Source organism: Mya arenaria, chromosome 8 (assembly GCF_026914265.1).
Source record: "Mya arenaria isolate MELC-2E11 chromosome 8, ASM2691426v1".
Taxonomy (NCBI): Eukaryota; Metazoa; Mollusca; class Bivalvia; order Myida; family Myidae; genus Mya; species Mya arenaria.
The window spans coordinates 29,432,873-29,452,925 of record NC_069129.1 but is presented as its reverse complement, the minus strand read 5'-3'; the positions used below and the strand labels follow the sequence as shown (position 1 = coordinate 29,452,925).

The window sequence follows — 20,053 nt, the reverse complement described above, 5'->3', positions numbered from 1 at the left end:
ATTTTCAATTAACCTGCCAGAACTATAAATCTAGCCACATGTATTCGTCTTAACACTTTGTCAACAGTAAGCGGACACATTTTGATATACAATGAATCATCTTTAGTTTATTTTCTCATTCATATTTTCATCTTTTCAAGTGGCAAAACTTACTGTGATGTTTTACAAGGAACTAACCTCTGAAAGTATTTGACGAGGTGAAATTATTAGAGCATTTGTAAGGGAAATATCCGTGTTGTTACAATGAACAGCGACAGTTTCATAGTTAAGCTGTATTTCACATATCACTGATTAAAATATTTGAGACCCCCCATAGTTGATTTATCCTGATACATTTTTATTGATTAATTAGTGGTTTCAACGTACTGCCAATGACTTTCAAATAAATTGCTTTACCGTCTCCATGGCCTAGTGATTAAGGCATCCGCCTACGGAGCGGGAGGTCGTTGGTTCGATCCCTGCTGACGTCATACCGAAATATGTTAAAAGTTAGAACAAGTAGCTCCCTTGCCTAGCGCTTGGGACTTAAATGGTATTGCTTGGAAAAGTGGTGTACTCAATACTGGTTTGACCCATGAAAGTTGTACCTCGTGTATCGGTGCTTTACACCGAGCACGTAAAAGAACCAAGAGGTCTCTTCGAAAAAAAGCTAGGGTATCGTACCCGGACTTCCTTGTATCCCACCACTGTCTCTTCCGCGTGCTGTCACTTCAGCAAAAAAACAGGATCCCGTTGGAAATAAGTGCTTGCACTTGCACGGGTTATCCTTGACCAAAAGGTCTAAAGAAATACATACATACATAGATTGTATCAGTGCCTGACAGGAAGTGTACAGCAATTATGATCATGCAACTAGTGCATATAACAGTGAATACTATGTAAACACTGTTCTCATTACTGATAAGATATAGAAGAAAAAAAACAAACTAACTTTTGGGTAATTCCCTTAAATTATAGTTATGTAATGGTTGATGGATGAAATGAGGTAACATTTTAATGATTAAAAAGTGTATGTTGCGAACAAGCCGTTCTTAATCATTAGAATATTACTTCAGGTCATCTGTCTTCGAATACTACCTCATTGGCTGACACATTTTCAATGCCAAATCTAACACAGTATGTATCGGATGAGAGGCAGTAGGCGGAGGTTAAAACACCCGCGAAGTTAAAATACTTAATAATTTACCCCAGTCCTAAATGAATGCCTAACTGCAATTCCATTGGTTGAAAATGTAGGATGTGTTCTAAATAAATGTTTGAAACAAAAAGAACATAATTTTTAACATCTTTATTCACATTATTGTGATTTTTATCCATAGATTGGAAATGCTTGTATCCTGCCATTGAAATACAAAATAATGTATTTGATTACATAAACACTATTTTACAAGCATTTACATGTACAAAACAATACACTTATGTTGAAATCAGAAATGGAACAAATTCATTATATTTATACGTGTTTTTTCTATACATTAACTCCCATTTTGGTTAGGTAACTAGTAGGCGGAGCCAAACCGTTCAATAACTGGCATGGGAAGAAATAACTTTATTCACTTAAACAGCATGTCAGTTATTGAACGTTGTCCCTGACAACATGGTACAAAACAGTTACATCAGCCAATACCCTCGCGATTGTTATTATAACTCGTGCTACAGTGCCCGATTATAATTTCAATTACAGGTTGTTGGTAGTGTAACTTTTACTTAACTGATATATTTTTGTAGAAAAAAAACATATACCAACACCTGTCATGACATAAAATTTATATGTTGTTTTTATAATGCTGGAAATAATAATCAATACTTTGAGCAAAAAAGATTATCAGAACTTTCGGATATAAAAGTTTTGTTTTGACAGAAAATGGACTATTGTAGATCAAGAAATGAGAAGATTAGAGAAAATATAATATACACATATACTTCATATAGGGGGGGTACACATTAAGTGAGTCTGCATAGGTTTAGGCTTTGTTTTGAGGCGGAGGACAAAAAAATACAAAAAAAAAAAGCCTAAGCACTATAGAAATGAAAGGGCAAAACCATCGACCAAGGGCAACAACTTGTTCAAAAATGTAATGCCCAGCAGTAGTATATAAATTCTGGCTCGTTCATCCAAAAGACGTATTTCATCGACTCATGGTTTATAATACTCCCATATCATTTAAAAGGTTAATTGGGGGTGGTGGGGGTGGGGGTGGTCTATTATAAAGGTGTCAAACTAAGCCTACACACACCCAATTAATAGGTACCCCCCTTGTTAAATACATGAAGATAGTAACTAATATCATTGATAAAAAACGAGTACTAAAAGATTTACTCTCCAATTTTTACACTTTGATCATTGATTCCACTTAACATTTGAAACAGATTAAAGTACATCGTTATAAATAGTATCATATCCAGGAATAGCATCTTAAAGACTCTTTAAAGTTTGTAAAATATATAGCTGTCTTATGATCTTAGGTCAAAGTACAATTCATTCATCCAAGCTTTATTATGGTCAGATGACAAATCATGTATCATTTAAATGATGAATGCTTTTCATAAACTTCATTGACATGTCCTTTATTTAAAATTGTCTTATTTTAACTAAAAAGGCACTATATTGACATTAAATGAATCTTAACAGTAAGTGCATGATTTCAAATGCAGGAACCGGTATATAACAATGAAATGACAAAAACATCTGTTTATAGGTTACTACATACAAAATGATCCTATTGAAATTTTAACAAGGGATCGTTCCTTGGTTCACGTCAAACAACATCAGAAGTCCAAATTATAGTTCCATTGTTCATATAATTATTGAAAAAAATAGACAAGATTTTTTTCTATTTTGCCACAAAGCATTAGTAATGCTATGATAGGATTGGATTGACAAACATATGTTCAAATGTTTATCTGCTAATTGCCATTTGTATTTTCTGTTTATGAAAGTAAGTGAAATACCTCGATTTTAATCTGTGAGTTAGTCCCTTTAAAATCAAAATATCTTGCCAAAAGTTTCAGACATTGAAGAAAATGACAAACTGTTTACAGATAAATGTGCATACAAAATGACCCTCATGATGATTAATAGATCTTTCCACCAGAACTTCCAACACTCAGAAACTTAATTTTACAACATAATTCAAGCACTATTCACCAATCACAGATTTAAAGATTTTAACTTTTCAGTATCTCAGTCTTAAAATGTTTGTTTATGAGAATTCTCGGACACTTTCATCACACAACTTCTAGTACATGTACGGTATATTTAAATACATCAATCACCACCAATTCTGCCCCTAAATTTCCCGCCCTTTCATCACTTCTGAGGTGCGTTAGCTCGCATCGCAGCACGGCGACCAGTAACAGCCTGGAAACCGGACTTGATACTTGCAACAGAACATCGTGATCCACAAGTCTCGCACTGAAGGAAAAATAATCGCTCCTCTTTCTGTAGCAGTGTATCAGGTGACTTACAAGTGTGACATGTCACATATTCCTCTGAAAAACAGATGAAGATAAATTTAGATTTCAATCATCTCCATCATCTTTAGATCTGGTCCAAAATAATCGCCTGTTGCTGCATTTTACACTGCATATCTTCACCATGATAGTTCAGCTCCCCATTGAAAACAATGAAATCCCCATTCAAACTATCCAGAAATGATTTGTCTTTGTATTGATTATGGTGCAAAATCAGGGCGTTTTCTATCCATTTTGGGAAAAAGACTCTAGTAGACCTTTTGGGAAAATTTGCATCATAAAATATGCCAAAATTAAGAAATTTTACAGTTAAAGAACAAGCATTTCAGTCTCCTATAATGAGGAAATTATTATATCATCACCTTAGTGCAATAACTCTACAACTGCATATAGAAATAGAAGCAGATATTGAGTTCTTGCACTAAGGTGACGATATATATTAGTTTCTTTTCCCTTTCCAAAAGACCTGAAAAGGTTGAAACAACCTTGGGGTGTAAATATCCATTGCAATAAATCATGACAGATAATTATTGATGAAAATAAAAGATTTCTGAATTTCTGAATTCGATTATCCCCTAAACTTTTTTTTTTTTTACTTTTGATTAGGATTTTTTTCTGAAGATTGGGAAAATTATCATATTTTGCTTTTGGAATGGGTCCAATAGTTGGACCTGGGGGGATACTATAGAAAAATGATACTAAAACTTTTACCCACAAAGTGGTGGTTACATATCTTTACAATAATTGTCTGTTGTAATAACAAAAATAACACTCAATTGAAAAAGAGAAACTGAAAAAATACTGAAAGCAAGACCATGAGTCAATGAAAAGCTTGTCTAGAAACAAAACTTAAAATGATTGAGCCCAGAGTAATGAGATTTGACAAACATGTGAGCAATATCATTGTCAATAAGTGTACCAAGTTTTGAGAGCATAATTGTTTATTTTTAAGTTACCGCTGACATTAAATATTTTCCACAATACAAACACCCTATAAACACTGAGACAATAACAATTTGTAAAAGCTGTTTTTTGAAAAAAAGATAAGCTTATAAATACTTGTAAATGAATTGGATTGGATTGCAGTCTAGGTACATGTAATGTATGTTCAGATTGCATATTTTCCTGACTACCCCACTTCATCTTAGCTGATGGGTATACTTACTAATATATCTTCTTAAAACATTTTCTATTTGTTTCTGGTTAAATCTTCCCCTGATGATCAACTGGTTATTGCCATCCACTGAGCCACTGAAACGAAGCAGATATTTTGAATAACAATAGCTCCATAGGCAAACGCCAAAGCCTATCTGATTTTTCTTCAGTTAACAAGGGGCATATCTCGTCAATTATTCCATATATATTTATGGACCTTGCTGTACATGTTTGTCATGTCTCTGGCGACTTGTATTCCAAGTTTCATTTAAATATCTCAAATGGTTATTGTGTAGTTGCCATGGTTACATTAAGTTTTTGGCAAAGACTCTGATGACTATGACACAAAGTCTAACACAATACTCTGACAAAATGACGAGTTAAAACCAGATGCCTATCTTTTGTCTTCTCTATATTAGTCATCATGAGTAATGATATACTTATGTATAGATATATACAAATATTAATACAAGAGACATAACTCAATAATTGTCATACATGTTTGACATAGCAACATTTATCTTTCCTTGCACTGCACAAAATTTCAGAGAAGTTACTTCTCCCTGAACTGAATTGAGGGAGAAATGAGACAACTTCACATAGAAGTTAATGTTCGCAACGTACGTAAAACAGTGGTCATTGAAATGATTCCGATGCATAATGACATTATTTTAAATGAAATCGAAACAAAAAAACATGCCGGCTTCTAAGACAACCAAAGAATTCTGTCACACATTTTTGCGATATGAATTCTGTCAATAATTGTTCGTGATGTGGCATTTCTAAGTGGTGCTTAAAGCTGCACTGTCACAGATTGAAAACTTTTATATTTTTTGTCTTGGAATGAGCCAATTTTTGTGAAAATCCATGGAAACCAGTTATATAAGAATGCTGACAAAAAAATTAGATCGCAGATTTTTATATTCAAGTTCAAAAATTGATGTTTTATGATTCTTTCTTAAACCGTTAGAAACGGTTTAAGCCATAATACATTAATTTTCGAACGGAAATATAAAAATCTATGATCTGATCTTTTGTCAGCAATCTTATATCATTGTTTTGCAGATATTTACGCAAAAACTTTTTCTTAGACAAAAAATAGAAAAGTTGTAAAAATGGTAAACTTGTGAGAGTGCAGCTTTAAGAGCCATCATAACTGATTAATATAATAATTCAACATTAATTTAAAATAGATTCTAGTCTCGTTTCTGCAGCAATGAGGAATGCCAGAATTGTATTTATTTTTTGACATACTCAATAGTCATACCCTGTGGTAAGCAAACAGATGATAAATTTATCGTTTAGGTCGCTATACTGGGGGAAAAAAATGGGTTTTACACTATGAGTGTTCTGAACATGATTCAGGGTTCCCGCTGGGGATCACCATTTGCTACAAAAGGCAACAAATATTCATCAAATTCTCTTAAAATGACTGAAGCAGCACGCTAAGCGATCTCCATGACATCGATTCAGTTTCTGCAGTTAATCAAGCATGATGCTGCTGCTATCTGATAATTAGGCCACCACTGGTTTAGTTAATTTGAAATATTATGGTACTCGTGGATTAACAATGACATCCTGATTATGGGTCTTCATGGCAAAAGTGAGACAATTGTTAACATGAGAAAAATTTAGGGAGAAAACGACATATTTTTGATGTAATAAAACAGCAAAGTCAATTAACACGAAGTGAAGTTATTGCCCGAATCGCCCTCAAGTATATCCCCTTAATTATTATTTATAATAAGAATTAAAAAGTATTCAAACTAAAACTATACCTGGTACCCAATTCAGCTAACAAAAATGCTAAAACGTGTTTTGACTGTCTGTGTAACCTGAAAATACAAAACAAAATATTATCAACTTCTTGTAAAGCATTCATTTTTCCTCCATTTAATATTACTAAGAAACTGATGAAAAAAGGTTGAAAAGCATCACCTTTCAAGTAAGCTAAGAAACAATAATTATTTGGAGGCTAATTGGTGTATTTTCATTTGGAAGTTTTTTATTAATCATAATAAATTTTTGGCTAACAACTTCACAAAAAATATTTTCAAATTAATGAATTCAGTACTACTTGCAAACCACTCCATCATTTCTGCTTGAAATCTAATTAATGATGATAAATGTTAGAAAACATTTTCTATTTTAATTTTCTTTAATCCTTTCTTGTAAAGCTGTTTTGCCTAAACCAATGAAAAACCCGACATCTTCTGTCTGAGAAAACTTCGGTAAGATTGAAACACTTAAAGAAAATGAATATTTTTGCAGTATTCTTTTTTTACACCTTGAAGGGTGAGTTAAGGATTATCATTACAAATATGAATTATTTAGGATTAAAGTGGTTTTACCTTCAATATTCCTATTATAAAACAAAATATATTTTTTTTTAGATTTGTTTTTATTTCACTCCCTTCATCCATTTTTACCCAGCCAAAATCAGTGGAAGAAAAAATAGTTTGGTTTTGCCTATGAGAGAAAAGATAAATATCAGGTTTCCGTACATTCTGCTAATTTCCGCAAAGTTTGCAAAAGACGTCCTTTTAGCTCCGGCTCTAAGAACCTGTGGGGGCCGCATCACAATCTTCTTCTTCTCGCCCGTCGCCATTTCAGGGTTCTTTTCCCGGATGATGTCAAATACTCGCAACAAAAGCTGAAATATATTTCTTGGTGTTATGGCAAAAAGCTATAAATCTCTGCGAGATTTGTAAAGCATTTCTAAAGAAATGTATATTTCTTTAGTTTTTGTTGTTTCCATATAAAGTGCAGTACCTTAAACTTGCAATGTTCATATATACTTTGTTTTTCTGTCAAAACCCTTCAATTTCTAGCATGCGTTAATGTCATTTGGCAGTAATTGAGATCATAATAACCTTTATTGTAGCTGTTAAAGGCGCACAATATAGGTTTGTTTTTATGCCCCCGAAGGTGGGCATATTAAAATCGCACCGTCCGTCCGTCCGGCTCTATAACTTTCCCTTGTATGGACAGATTTTAAAATAACTTGCCACATGTGTTCCACATACCAAGACGACGTGTGGCGTGCAAGACTCGTGTCCCTACCTCAAAGGTCAAGGTCACACTTAGTGTTTATTCACAATGGAGTGCTGCATATAAGGACATAGAGTATAGGTTGTCGTGTCCGGGCTGTAACTTTCCCTTGTATGGACAGATTTTAAAATAACTTGCCACATGTGATCCACATACCAAGGCGACGTGTCGCGTGCAAGACCCGTGTCCCTACCTCAAAGGTCAAGGTCACACTTAGTGTTTATTCACAATGGAGTGCTGCATATAAGGACATAGAGTATAGGTTGTCGTGTCCGGGCTGTAACTTTCCCTTGTATGGACAGATTTTAAAATAACTTGCCACATCATATGATCCACATACCAAGGCGACGTGTCGCATGCAAGACCCGTGTCCCTACCTCAAAGGTCAAGGTCACACTAAGTGTTTATTCACAATGGAGTGCTGCATATAAGGACATAGAGTATAGGTTGTCGTGTCCGGGCTGTAACTTTCTCTTGTATGGACATTTTTAAAAATAACTTGCCACATGTGTTCCACATACCAAGACGACGTGTCGCCTGCAAGACCCGTGTCCCTACCTCTAAAGTCAAGGTCACACATAGTGTTTATTCAGAATGGAGTGCTGCATATAAGGACATAGAGTATAAGTTGTCGTGTCAGGGCTGTAACTTTCCCTTGTATGGACAGATTTTAAAATAACTTGCCACACGTGTTCCACATACCAAGACGATGTGTCGCGTGCAAGACCCGTGTTCCTACCTCAAAGGTCAAGGTCACACTTAGTGTTTATTCACAATGGAGTGCTGCATATAAGGACATAGAATATAGGCTGTCGTGTCAGGGCTGTTACTTTCCCTTGTATGGACAGATTTTAAAATCACTTGCTACCTCACAGTGTTCCACATACGAAGACGACGTGTCGTGTGCAAGACCCATGTCCCTACCTCTAAGGTGAATGATACACTAAGTATTTATTCACAAGGGAATTCTTAATATAAGGACATAACAGTGTAGGTTGGCAAGTATGGGTGGTATTTTTTAATGTTCAGAGGCAATTTAAAATAGCTTGCCATATGTATTTGACACGTAAAGGCAAGATCAACTTTTCATGTACTGACCTCAGCTCTTGTTTATTTTAATGCATTATTGTACGCAACTCATTTGAATTTAATGATCAAAACACACAAATGCATATGATTTAGGTACAAATAAAAATAATAAAAAGTGTGAAAAAATACCAGTTCTTCAGGAAATAAATTTTTCCCCCTATAATTCTCATTTTGGAATGTTCTGAGACTTTTAAAGGAAATAATCTTCTTGAGATTCACAATAAACTTTTATAATCAAATTATTTTAACAAAATTAAGTTTAAGCAAGTAATTTGTCTAAATAAGATAAAGATACTAAAGCTCGTTTCACATATCATTTTGAGTAATCAGAATTATCTGTCTGATTTATATACAAACCTCATCATATGAATAATCTCTGTCAGAGCCGACCCAAGCACTTCCTTTCTTGGTACTGTCTACAGCAATGACTGAAATACCGTAAACAATTGGTCAATTTTTTGGTTAAACTTGTAAGCACAAATTAAGCCAAGTGCATTTTCTGCAGTCATCGAAATTAGTCTTTTGGATGAATAAGCCTGAATTCATATATACTACTGCTTGGCAATACATTTTTGAACAAGCCCTGCTGTATAAAACCCAGAATTTGAGCAAGCCCAGAAAGCATTTTACCACTGCAGGGCTTGCCGGCTTGTGCTAATTTGACCACTGTATCTGCACAATGGCATTTCAGGGTTCCTTCAGTAAAACATGGGAAGAGGTTCGGAAAATTTAGCACACTTGATGATGAATGTATAGACAAACATTATAAGAAACAAATACAATGAACACACTGACAAATGTTTCATATATCATCTTTCAGTCTCAATAATACAGATTAAGTGTAAAATAAAAAAAAATATATAACATCTTAAATTAAAGACTTTCTTGATTAAGGACTAGTGGGACTATTTGTTTAAGAACTGAAGATGCCAACTTTCACTTATTTTCCCAAGTGAAAAGTTGGGCATGACTTGACAATGAAGCCAGAGTTGCTAATAAGTTTCATGGGAATATCCTAAGACAAAACAAAAATTAAATTGACACAACTTCATTTGTTCCACTCAGTCCGTTGACCGACACTAAGGCAATCACAATTAATTGTCATTTTTCTTGTCAAACAGACAGGTTAAATAGAAATTTTGACAAATCATCAATGAGAACTACAAAAAAATGTATTTACAACTGTCGTCGACTGTGTCCTGTATCTGGTCCAAATCGACGACCTTCTTCTTTTTCTTTTTCTTCCCGAATGATGACATGTCCGCGTCTGCCGAGAAATCAAGAACAGCGCCCCCATCCTGGGCGGATTCGTCAATTTCTTCTGTCTGCTGATGAATAAGTAGTAACTTTATTGCACATGCTGCTTTACATATATTTCACTTGGAATTCACAACACATAAGGACATTCTGCTTTAAAAGCTGCACTCTCACAGAATGACAGTTTTGCCATTTGTTTTAGTTTTTGTTTTAGTTTTAGTTTCTAAGAATCAGCTGATTTTGGTTTCAATGCCCTCAATTCAGTCATATAAAATAACTCATAATAGAACACATCTCAATTGTTTGGAAAACTCCTGAAATTTTCATTTTTCTTAAAGCCTTAGTAACGCTTTAAGCAGTAACATATCAATTTTTTAAAATACATATGAAAAACTGTGATCTGAACTTTTGTCAGCAGTCTTGTATCACTGATTCCAAGCCATTTATGAAAAAATGGCTCATTCCAAGACAAAAGTTGTCAAAACGGTCAATCTGTGAGAATGCAGCTTTAAACTGTATGGGATAGGATTTTTTCCCCACACCGAGCCCCTCAAGTAGCTTGCCCTTTTCAAAACTCTACCCTGCCCTTTTCAAATCCTAGCTGGAATACTGAAATAATCATGTTCTCCTGCGTTATGAAATATGTGGTGCAAATCAAGAGACCTCTATGGCAGGTTAAAACACCATTTTGATTTGGGGCATTTTAATGCATCGAAACTTGCAAATTTTATGTCACTTAGTTGATTATTGTTTTAATGTGATTTAAACTGATTTAAAATGATTATCAAATATAAATAACACTGAAATAAAATTTTTGAGTACAAAGCAATACTAATGTCCAATCTGTGCGGACATACAGTCGAAACTCGATGGCTCGATATTCTAGGGACCGGCCAAAGTACTTCAAGCCTCGAGAATATCGAGCCAAGCGGGATTGCTTACAAAATGTAATTTTTTTTTATTTGTTACATAAAGCCTTATTTACCTCGTTTGTTATTGGCTACGCTATCTCCGCAAGAGAAGGAAGAGTATTTATTGGGCATAGTTACGCACCCTAAATTTTGTAATATGACTTATTCGATTTTTAGAAAAAATCATTTTATTTTTTTATTTATAAATAATAAAAATACATTTATGTGAAAACAAGCAATTGTAAACAGTGGGTAACACAAACATAGCTTAAAAGTTATATCAAAATGCATAGTAATTTAGGGATGGATAACAATTAGAGACAGAACTTAAAGTGATGGCATGTTTAGTCAAACTGTTAAACCATTTAAATTCGATAAAAATTATAATATCAGTCAAGCAATTTTAATCGATTAGCGCCTTGTGCTAAATGGAGCCAATCAAACAAATCAAGGTGTGAGATTCTTAACTGAACCCGCGAAAATGACATCGACCCAAGCAAACAAATCAAAGTGTGAAATTCTTGTTTGGGATCGCGAAAACGACTTTGACCTCGATTTGGTTCGAGCCAACGAGGATATCGAGCCATGAGATATCAAGCCAACGAGTTTCGACTGTACTTAACCTTAATTGTCAATAAAACACATTAATTGAACAGTTTAGATTAATTGTTATAAGGGGGTTCAAACCATTGACCAAATCCATATATTTACAATTAGTTCAGTGTTGCTTAAAGCTATTGGCCGGTATCTAAAACTATGCTTATATGTAAAGAAAATGAATAAAATTATACTTTTGTACTTGCATAACTGGTACTTTTATATCTATCTATTCTATATATACATATATATACATGTATACTATATTTTTATTAATTTTTATACTTTAATAATAATCATATCAATATTATGTTACACATCAAGTTTAAAGCTTTTATAAGCATGACCCATGAGTATTCCAATGAATCTCAAACTAGTCAAAGAATTTCAAACAAACCCTCATTTTTCTGTTCATCCTGACTTCGTTGTATATTTCCATTTCTTTCACCATCTTGTGTTAATGCGCATCAAAAAAGGTCTCTCTTTTTACAAAGAATTCATTATTGCTCTGACTATACTGCAGTGGTATTATTTATGGCCAATTTATTGCCAATAATGACTTTCCTCCCTAGAATTTATGTAACAGTTAACTATTAAACGTTATTCTTCCACATATATAACACAACTGAACTTAACTTCTGTCTCACAAAAAGGTCTTACTTTTAACAAAGTATTCATTTTTGCTCTACAATGAACTGCAATGTTTTATTTCGAACAAAATATTATCTTTAAAATTAAATGTTCTTTCATTTTATTTATTAAACCTTATTCGTCCATAGATATAACATTATTAAACTTCACTTTCATCTTGCTAAGCTTAAATGATTTTTCTTTACCAAGTCTCGCAAAACCAACCATTCTTGCATCAGACAGTCTAAAAATAGTTCACAGCAATAGTGTTGATAAATATACATGTGCTATATATATATTGTTACATATCTATAAAGACTAACTATACATAGGAACATTTCTATTAAGTGTCACTATATATAGTAACATGTCTATAAAGTGTAAAGCTATAAATAGATATTCAGGAGAAGAAATGTCAGAATACCTCCCCACTATATATGGCAAATTGTAAAAGAAGCAAATTGTAAAAGAAGCTGCTAAAGTTCATACATACTGGTAAAGATTCTTTAACTTCAGCCATGTCAAATTCTTTCACTTTTTTCTTTTTCTTTTTCTTTAAACCACCAAACTCTAATGACAGATCTGAAAAGACAATTACATTGTGTTTAGAAATGGTACATGTGTAGCAATTGAAGAAAAACTCGTACAGGAATTAATTTATCTAACGCAAGTATAAAATAGCAACATAAATGTGGTTACATGGAAAATTTTAACCAGAATTTTTAAGTCTTATAATAAAGGGCCATTATTTGCAAAATACAGTTATCTAACTTGGTTATCCAATTACGTTGGGTGGTTGAATACCATTGTATAAAGTCTCAACGCAATACATCAAGTAGTTGCTGTGATATTATCCTATGTGTGCTAACATGCAAGACCTTAACCAGAATTTCTAAATCTCATAATAAAGGGGCAAAAATTATATAATATGAAAGAAAGAGTTATCTTACTTGATTAAAGAAGGTTAAATGGTTGGGAGCCTGTGTGTTAAGTTTCAATGCAATACATGATGTATTCGCTGAGGTATTGACTTAAAAGTGGTTACATGCAAAACCTTAACCAAAATTTCTATGACAAAAAAGGGGCCATTATTTGAAGTAAATGCAAACTAGAGTTATCTAACTTGGTTAATTAAGTACGTTGGATGGTTGAGTACCATCGTATCAAGTCTCAATGCAATACCTCAGTAGTTGCTGAGATATTAACCTATGTGTGCTTACACGCAAAACCTTAACCAGAATTTCAAAGCGAATAATAAAGGCCTATTATTTACATTAAATGCAAACTAGAGTTTTCTAACTTGGTTACTTCAGTAGGTTGGATGGTTGAGTACCATTGTATCAAGTCTCAATGCAATACCTCAAGTAGTTGCTGAGATATTAACCTATGTGTGCTTGCATGCAAAACCTTAACCAGAATTTCTAAGTCGAATAATAAAGGCCTATTATTTGCATTAAATGCAAACTAGAGTTTTCTAACTTGGTTAATTAAGTACATGTAGGTTGGATGGTTGAGTACCATTGTATCAAGTCTCAATGCAATACGTCAAGTAGTTGCTGAGATATTAACCTATGTGTGCTTGCATGCAAAACCTTAACCAGAATTCTAAGTCAAATAATAAAGGGCAATTATTTGCATTAAATGCAAACTAGAATTATCTAGCTTGATTAATTAAGTAGGTTGGATGGTTGAGTGCCATTGTATATAGTCTCAATGCAATACCTCAAGTAGTTGCTGAGATATTAACCTATGTGTGCTTGCATGCAAAACCTTAACCAAGGTGTGACGCCAAAGCTGACGGCGACGCTTGGGTGAGAAGTATAGCTCTCCATATTCTTTGAATAGTCAACCTAAAAAACATAAAATATAAGTGTTGCTTAAAACGACTATACACCAAATTGGCACCAAAAATGGGTTTTTTCTGTAACGATTCTCAAGACAATTATTTGATAAAATGTTTTACTCTTTGATATCATAATTGTTAAAAAAAAAAAAAAAAAATGTAAAAAAAATCGAGTCGGAGACAAGGTTCAAACCAGTGTCGCCAAAATTGCATTCCAGTGTTGTATACACTGTGCTACGAAGGCTTACCCTAAACAGCTGGAAAATTAAAGATACATACCTAACTTGGTAATATCACATGATAACATCGACTAGCTAATCACGCATAAGGAATGAATTCTACTAGGTAGACATACCTAGTAATCTTTTTAATGGAAAAATACGGAAAGAACTGCGAAAAAATAAATTAATTGTAAACTATGTGGTACTTCAGTTAGTAAGTTTCAATGAATTGTACACATCGATACCAAGTTTATGTCAGTTTTCGACAATTTCTTTTTTTCGCTATTTCATCATACAGAGTACAGCCCCTTGAAGTATCTCTAATATGTCTCAAAATTGCTGCTCTAAATGTACTAAAAAAGTTGTAGAAATAGTCCTAACTTATTTTTTCATACCAATAATTAAATATGAACACACACTTCCAACTTATTCAAATTTGCCCTATTTGATTTTGATTTGATGATTGATTATGAAAATTGCCAGACTTCCTAACACTACTTACCATCATCCATTGCTTTATCCTGGGTCTGTTCTGATTCTGTGTTTTCCTCGTTAGCTGGCTCCTCAGTCGGGGCCTCCACAGGGACTTCCACTGGATCTGCTGCATCAGGATCAAATCCGGTCTTCTTTTTCTTCTTCTTTTTCTTCAGAGACAGGTCAAATGGCATCTTTGAATAGAAATAGTAATAAGGTACCCAGGGTTCTCAATAAGTGTCAGTTAAACCGTCTCAAATGGTAAAGAAACCGACCAGCTTCTACTTATTCTACTGAAAATTCATTTAGTTTTCCAAATTTGAACCAGCCGTGAATGCTAACATTCACAGCCTTTCTACATCAAAATGGCTAAAGCTGATTACCAAACTAACAATGCTACCTGCCATTTTATCTCATTCAGACAAATAATTCCTCTCAGTTCATTTTCAGGCTATCTTCTTTCCATTTCTTTTTTCAGAAAATATGGCCTTATATTCAATTAAGTAATGCAAGCCTTGTCACTTTATATGTATTTTAGGGCAAGAAATAAACAATATACAAGCTTATTTAGTGAAAACTTTTTGACTTCTACATGAGTAATGGAAAAAAAACTTCCTTGACTGATCCATAATTTTTCATAATATTACAGTAAAAAACATAGCACCAAATTTGGTAAAAAACATCAGATATGGCACATGAACTCAGAAATTAAAGTAATATTTATTCCCATGTGATATGGTCTTAAATGAAAATAATCTTAACATTTCAAAAAAAACAATCAGAGTGATTCAGAATTCAGAGTCGATAAAAGTCTAAAACAGGTGGCAGGACAGCAGGGGCGGGTTCAGAAATCAAAACTAGAAGGGACGTAACTTAGGGGCACAGCCTATTAACATTCGCCCCAGGGCAGGTTTTATATTAGTCTAAAATAATAGACGTGTTATACCTGATTCTTCCAATCCCTAATGTCTAAATGGGTTTGTGCAAAAACTGGGTGGGTGTGAAAAATATTGAAATTGTATTTAGTGAAGTATTTTATGTTTGAAATGGATACTTAAGGTTTATATTCATATTTTACCATGTAAGTACAAAGCTATTTAGCACAAAACAAGCATTAAACACATGATCTACCTTTCCAATGAAACGAAACTTGACTGACACAGACAACAATTATGCGGAAATAACTCGGCCACCTCCGACAAGCTTCGTGATAGACATTGTAAATACAATCATAACAACTTGGCCATGACCGAAGTGCTCCGATTGTTGTAAAACTGTGAACTGCAGCCACGTGTGTTATGTTTTAACAGAATGAATTGAAAAAACCCCATCAAACTCATAATTATTTGTTGGATATTTATCTTTTGTGTATGGAACTAATAAAAAATAACATTATCTAGTAATGTATCTTGTTTTTAAGATATTTTATGGATGCAATATGCTTTAACTCGGAATCCTGATAGGATCAACTACCCACTTTTGGTACAAAACAATTTGTACGTGAAGAATTTGCCATATCAAAAATCGTTAAAAATATCCGTCAACGTACAATTATTTGGACTAATCACCTAAAATGTAAACACTGCATACAGCATGATACCGTATCACATATAATAATTGTATTGCCTAGATCGGCGTTATTAATTTCGCGCAACCTGGCCCCCATGGGCGCCGCCATATTGGATTTCTAACAGCCGGTACTCGACACAGGTATTATCGCATTGTTTCACTTACCATTTCTTCCTCAGCCATGTTTATTTGCTCTTTTTAACTCCAAAACAATGCCAGTTGGATTTCAAATAGTTCGATTCCTTTAAATTTGACCTGTAATGACTATTTCGTAGTGTAAACAGCTGATTTTCGTTGCATCAGTCTTGCTCGATATAAAGTCAAGGCCACGCATTCGGATATGTTCGTAATCACGGCTAGATTCTATTAACGTTCCGTAGAAATCTCCCCAAAATCGAAATTGCTGGACCACGAATAATTGTCGGTTTAAAATTCAGCATTAAAACTTTCATGATTTTTTTAAAGAAAACTTCATAAAAATGTCCACAAGAATGTCGAAAATTAGGAGATAGTTTACGTTTACACAGAACTCTAGAATGTGGACCCATCGATTGGAATCAACAACACTCAAGGTTAAAGCCATTTTGTTTTGGGACCAATAACAATGGGTTTCATATCAGGACTACTTCCGTGGTTGTTTTAGTGGTAAAATAAAACACACCAAAATCACCTCATCCACATTTGTTAACATAATATGTTCTATGTTTCGATGTTGGTATGTTATAAAGACACTTAAAGTTTTACAGCATTTATTCTACAAGTGTAATACATATGAGTACATCAATAGTCTGAATCATACTGCGACCTCTGTTATACTTTCAGGGGTTCCACTTTGGATTATATATATATATAATAACGTTTTAATCATCTTTCAGTTGTTAACCAGGTAAACGGCCTTCTACAGTGCAAAAGTTGTTTAAAGGACAAACACCTAAACTGAAAAAACGCGTCTTTATTTAGTTTGAGGTTCAATAATTAACCAGCAGAAGATTTTATCAGAAGTCCAATTAAAAAGCATTTACATTTTTCCTAAAATGCCTTAAGAGGTGTACATAAGGTCTTTTGTGGGTGTGTAACCTTATTTATACTCGCACTCGGGCTTTGCCCATTCGTTCAGATTGTTAGTCATTTTAGGTTTTTGGAGCAAAGTGCACAGACAGAATGTAACCTGGTTAGAGCTACCCTGGTTCTTTAACGTGCACCAGTGTATAGCACTGTCACACGGGACCCCCCATTTAACGTCCCTCCCGGAAGACGATTAGTTTTTTTTTTTAATGATGCGACGGGGGATCGAACCTGCGACCCCTGGATTGATAGATAAGTGTGTTACCTCAAGACCACGGATCCGCCGTATACATAAGGTCTTCATTATGTTAAGGAGGAAGTCATCAGGTAAGTTTATTGTTGTTGTTTTTATAACGCATTGGCCATATCGGAACGTGACAGCATGAAATAATCTATGAAAACAAACTAACAAAAAATAGCAATTACGAGAACAACATTTGAAATGAGCTTATCGTGATGTAGGAAAACATATTTTTTTAATAATGAATTATTAACGAATGTTATCACCCTACTATTCGATAATGGAGGATGATAAATTCAGTAGAAAATAAACTAGTTTAAAAAAAAGAATCTAAACAATTACATTATTTTCTTGCACAGTATGGCATTTTTCAGAAGGATATCTTAATTGTCATGATTCATTAATATTTCAAATGTCAATGTACTTGGACGTTCATAGAAACATTTATCAAAAATAGACGTTTCTGTATTAAATTTTATAAAATGTGAACATTCAAAAAGATAATGAAGATCATCTCCTAAATAGTTACTGTGACATTGGTTACAAGTCTTTATTCATTTTGCAATATTTTCAAATATACCTTTCTAAGTGTGTTATTCATACTTATGAGTTGACAGTATTCTAGCAAAAACCAGGTGATATACACTGAACAAAATTTATAAACGTCCACTTTACGAAATTCATTAAATTGAAAACTACTCAATGTATCGACTTGAAAATTGAAACTACATCACCCACGCAACCGTTTCACTCCGGCTACGTTAACGGCACGGCGGACCGTTGGCACGCACAACCGGGCAATTTGCCCACAGACCGTCCGCAACCGGCTCCGGGCCGTCGGTATTCGCGCCCGTCGACCACGGAAGGTTCCTGTCCTTACTGCGAGATACAGAGCAGCACGGCTAGCATGGGCGAGACGGAATCTACGGTTGACTAGAGCTGACTGGGCTAATATCATTTTTGTGGATGAAACCAGATTGAAGCTCCGTGGGTCAGACGGGCGCGTCCGCATATACCGACGGAGGGGAGAGTGAAACAGGGAATGTTGTTTGATTGATGCAGACCAGTTCGGTGGTGGTTCTGTGATGGTCTGGGCAGGAATTTTCATGCACACAAAGACTCTAATTGTCCCTATCCTTGGTAATTTAAATGCACTGAGGTATCAGAACGACATTATTCAACCTGTATTGATACCGCACATTCAAGCTAATCGAGGCATGATGTTGTTGCAAGACAATCCGCATTGTCATGTTGCACGGGGAACTCAGAATATGCTGGCCACAAACAACATTCGTGTTATAGATTTTCCGGCAAAAAGCCCAGATCTGAATCCAATAGAAAATGTGTGGGACTTGTTAAAGAGAAAAACTAGGGCTTTGCCCCAACAACACAATGCCGACGAACTCAGGCGTGATATTCGTCGGATGCGGGACATTATCCCACACAACTACCTACACAGATATGTGGTTTCAATGAGGTCAAGGTGCCTTGCAGTTATTGCTGCAAATGGTGGACACACAAGCTACTGAATTTAACACGTTCTCCAGAACAGTTCTTTGTGACTTTCGATTTAATAAGTGACTAACTTTAACATTGTTTTTTTTAATAAATCAATAGTTCCAATGAAATTAAATTTTATTAAAATGTTTTCAATAAATGCGTAAAACTGGTGTGTTAAACAAGTTTTGTGATTTTGTTATTTTATTCACATATTTTAATAGAACATTGAGTGAACGTTTAGAAATTTTGTTTAGTGTATGCATTAAATGAATTATCCAATAACGTGACGTTCAAAGATTATATAACTTATTTCTGGCATAACAAATCCAATTATATTTGATAGTATTTAAAGTATTAAGTTTACGAGTTATCCGAATTAGAATGTAGACTATTGCATCAAGTTGATAGTTAACAATTTTAACAAAGCAAAAAATAATGAACTCAAATTTTAATTCGGGTTGGGAGTGGAGTGATTCATAAATCACAATCTGTCATAACTTTCTGTCTGCTTTGCTTTGTTAATAGAATTATTTCTCGGTGTGTGTATTGAAATTTATCAACAACACTTACTTCTTCAACACCCCACACTTCAGACCTATACAATAGGAGTGCTATCATTGTAACTTTGTAGAGATTGCAACATGAAAATAAAAACATAAATTACTAGAGGCTAACCAAATAAGACTTCTACATCCGGGTCATTTAAATAACAAATTATAACAAACGAAATAAAATATTTTAAGTTTCAACGAATATATTATCAATTAATCAAACCAAACAATTTATACTAAAACGGAATTTATTACGTTATTTCAATGTTTTTACTGCTATTTTATAACGAAAAATTCATTAAAATACTCTAAATTCCTTTTAATTGTTCTTTTCTGAATTGTCTGATTTCGTCAAAATTAGATTTTATTTATTATCGCAACAACCTGGCTGCACGCCCAAATCTGCGTCATTTTTGGCTTGACAA

General features: G+C 34.1%; 1 protein-coding gene across 2 annotated transcripts; it reads right to left on the bottom strand.

Annotated features, from left to right (window-relative positions):
* Positions 1-1,273: 1,273 nt before the first annotated feature.
* LOC128243498 (eukaryotic translation initiation factor 2 subunit 2-like) lies at positions 1,274-16,612 on the bottom strand. 2 transcript variants are annotated; one of them, XM_052961295.1, is made up of 9 exons: positions 16,437-16,612; positions 14,731-14,896; positions 12,658-12,746; positions 9,950-10,097; positions 9,127-9,197; positions 7,134-7,282; positions 6,408-6,464; positions 4,640-4,725; positions 1,274-3,492 (listed from the first exon to the last, which is right to left on the bottom strand). In XM_052961295.1, exons 1-9 carry the CDS (start codon positions 16,452-16,454, stop codon positions 3,311-3,313), a joined length of 966 nt encoding a protein of 321 aa, XP_052817255.1. In that variant the 5' UTR covers positions 16,455-16,612; the 3' UTR covers positions 1,274-3,310. The 2 variants fall into 2 exon arrangements, with proteins under 2 accessions (XP_052817255.1, XP_052817256.1); XM_052961296.1 differs by having other exon boundaries at positions 9,950-10,094.
* Positions 16,613-20,053: the final 3,441 nt, after the last annotated feature.

Coding starts and splice junctions, on each gene's coding strand:
- LOC128243498 (XM_052961295.1), bottom strand. Junction 10,098..12,657: donor AAGTTAAAGAATCTTTACCA/GTATGTATGAAC, acceptor CTTATTCATCAG/CAGACAGAAGAAATTGACGA. Junction 3,493..4,639: donor TGTTTTAAGAAGATATATTA/GTAAGTATACCC, acceptor TCTGTTTTTCAG/AGGAATATGTGACATGTCAC.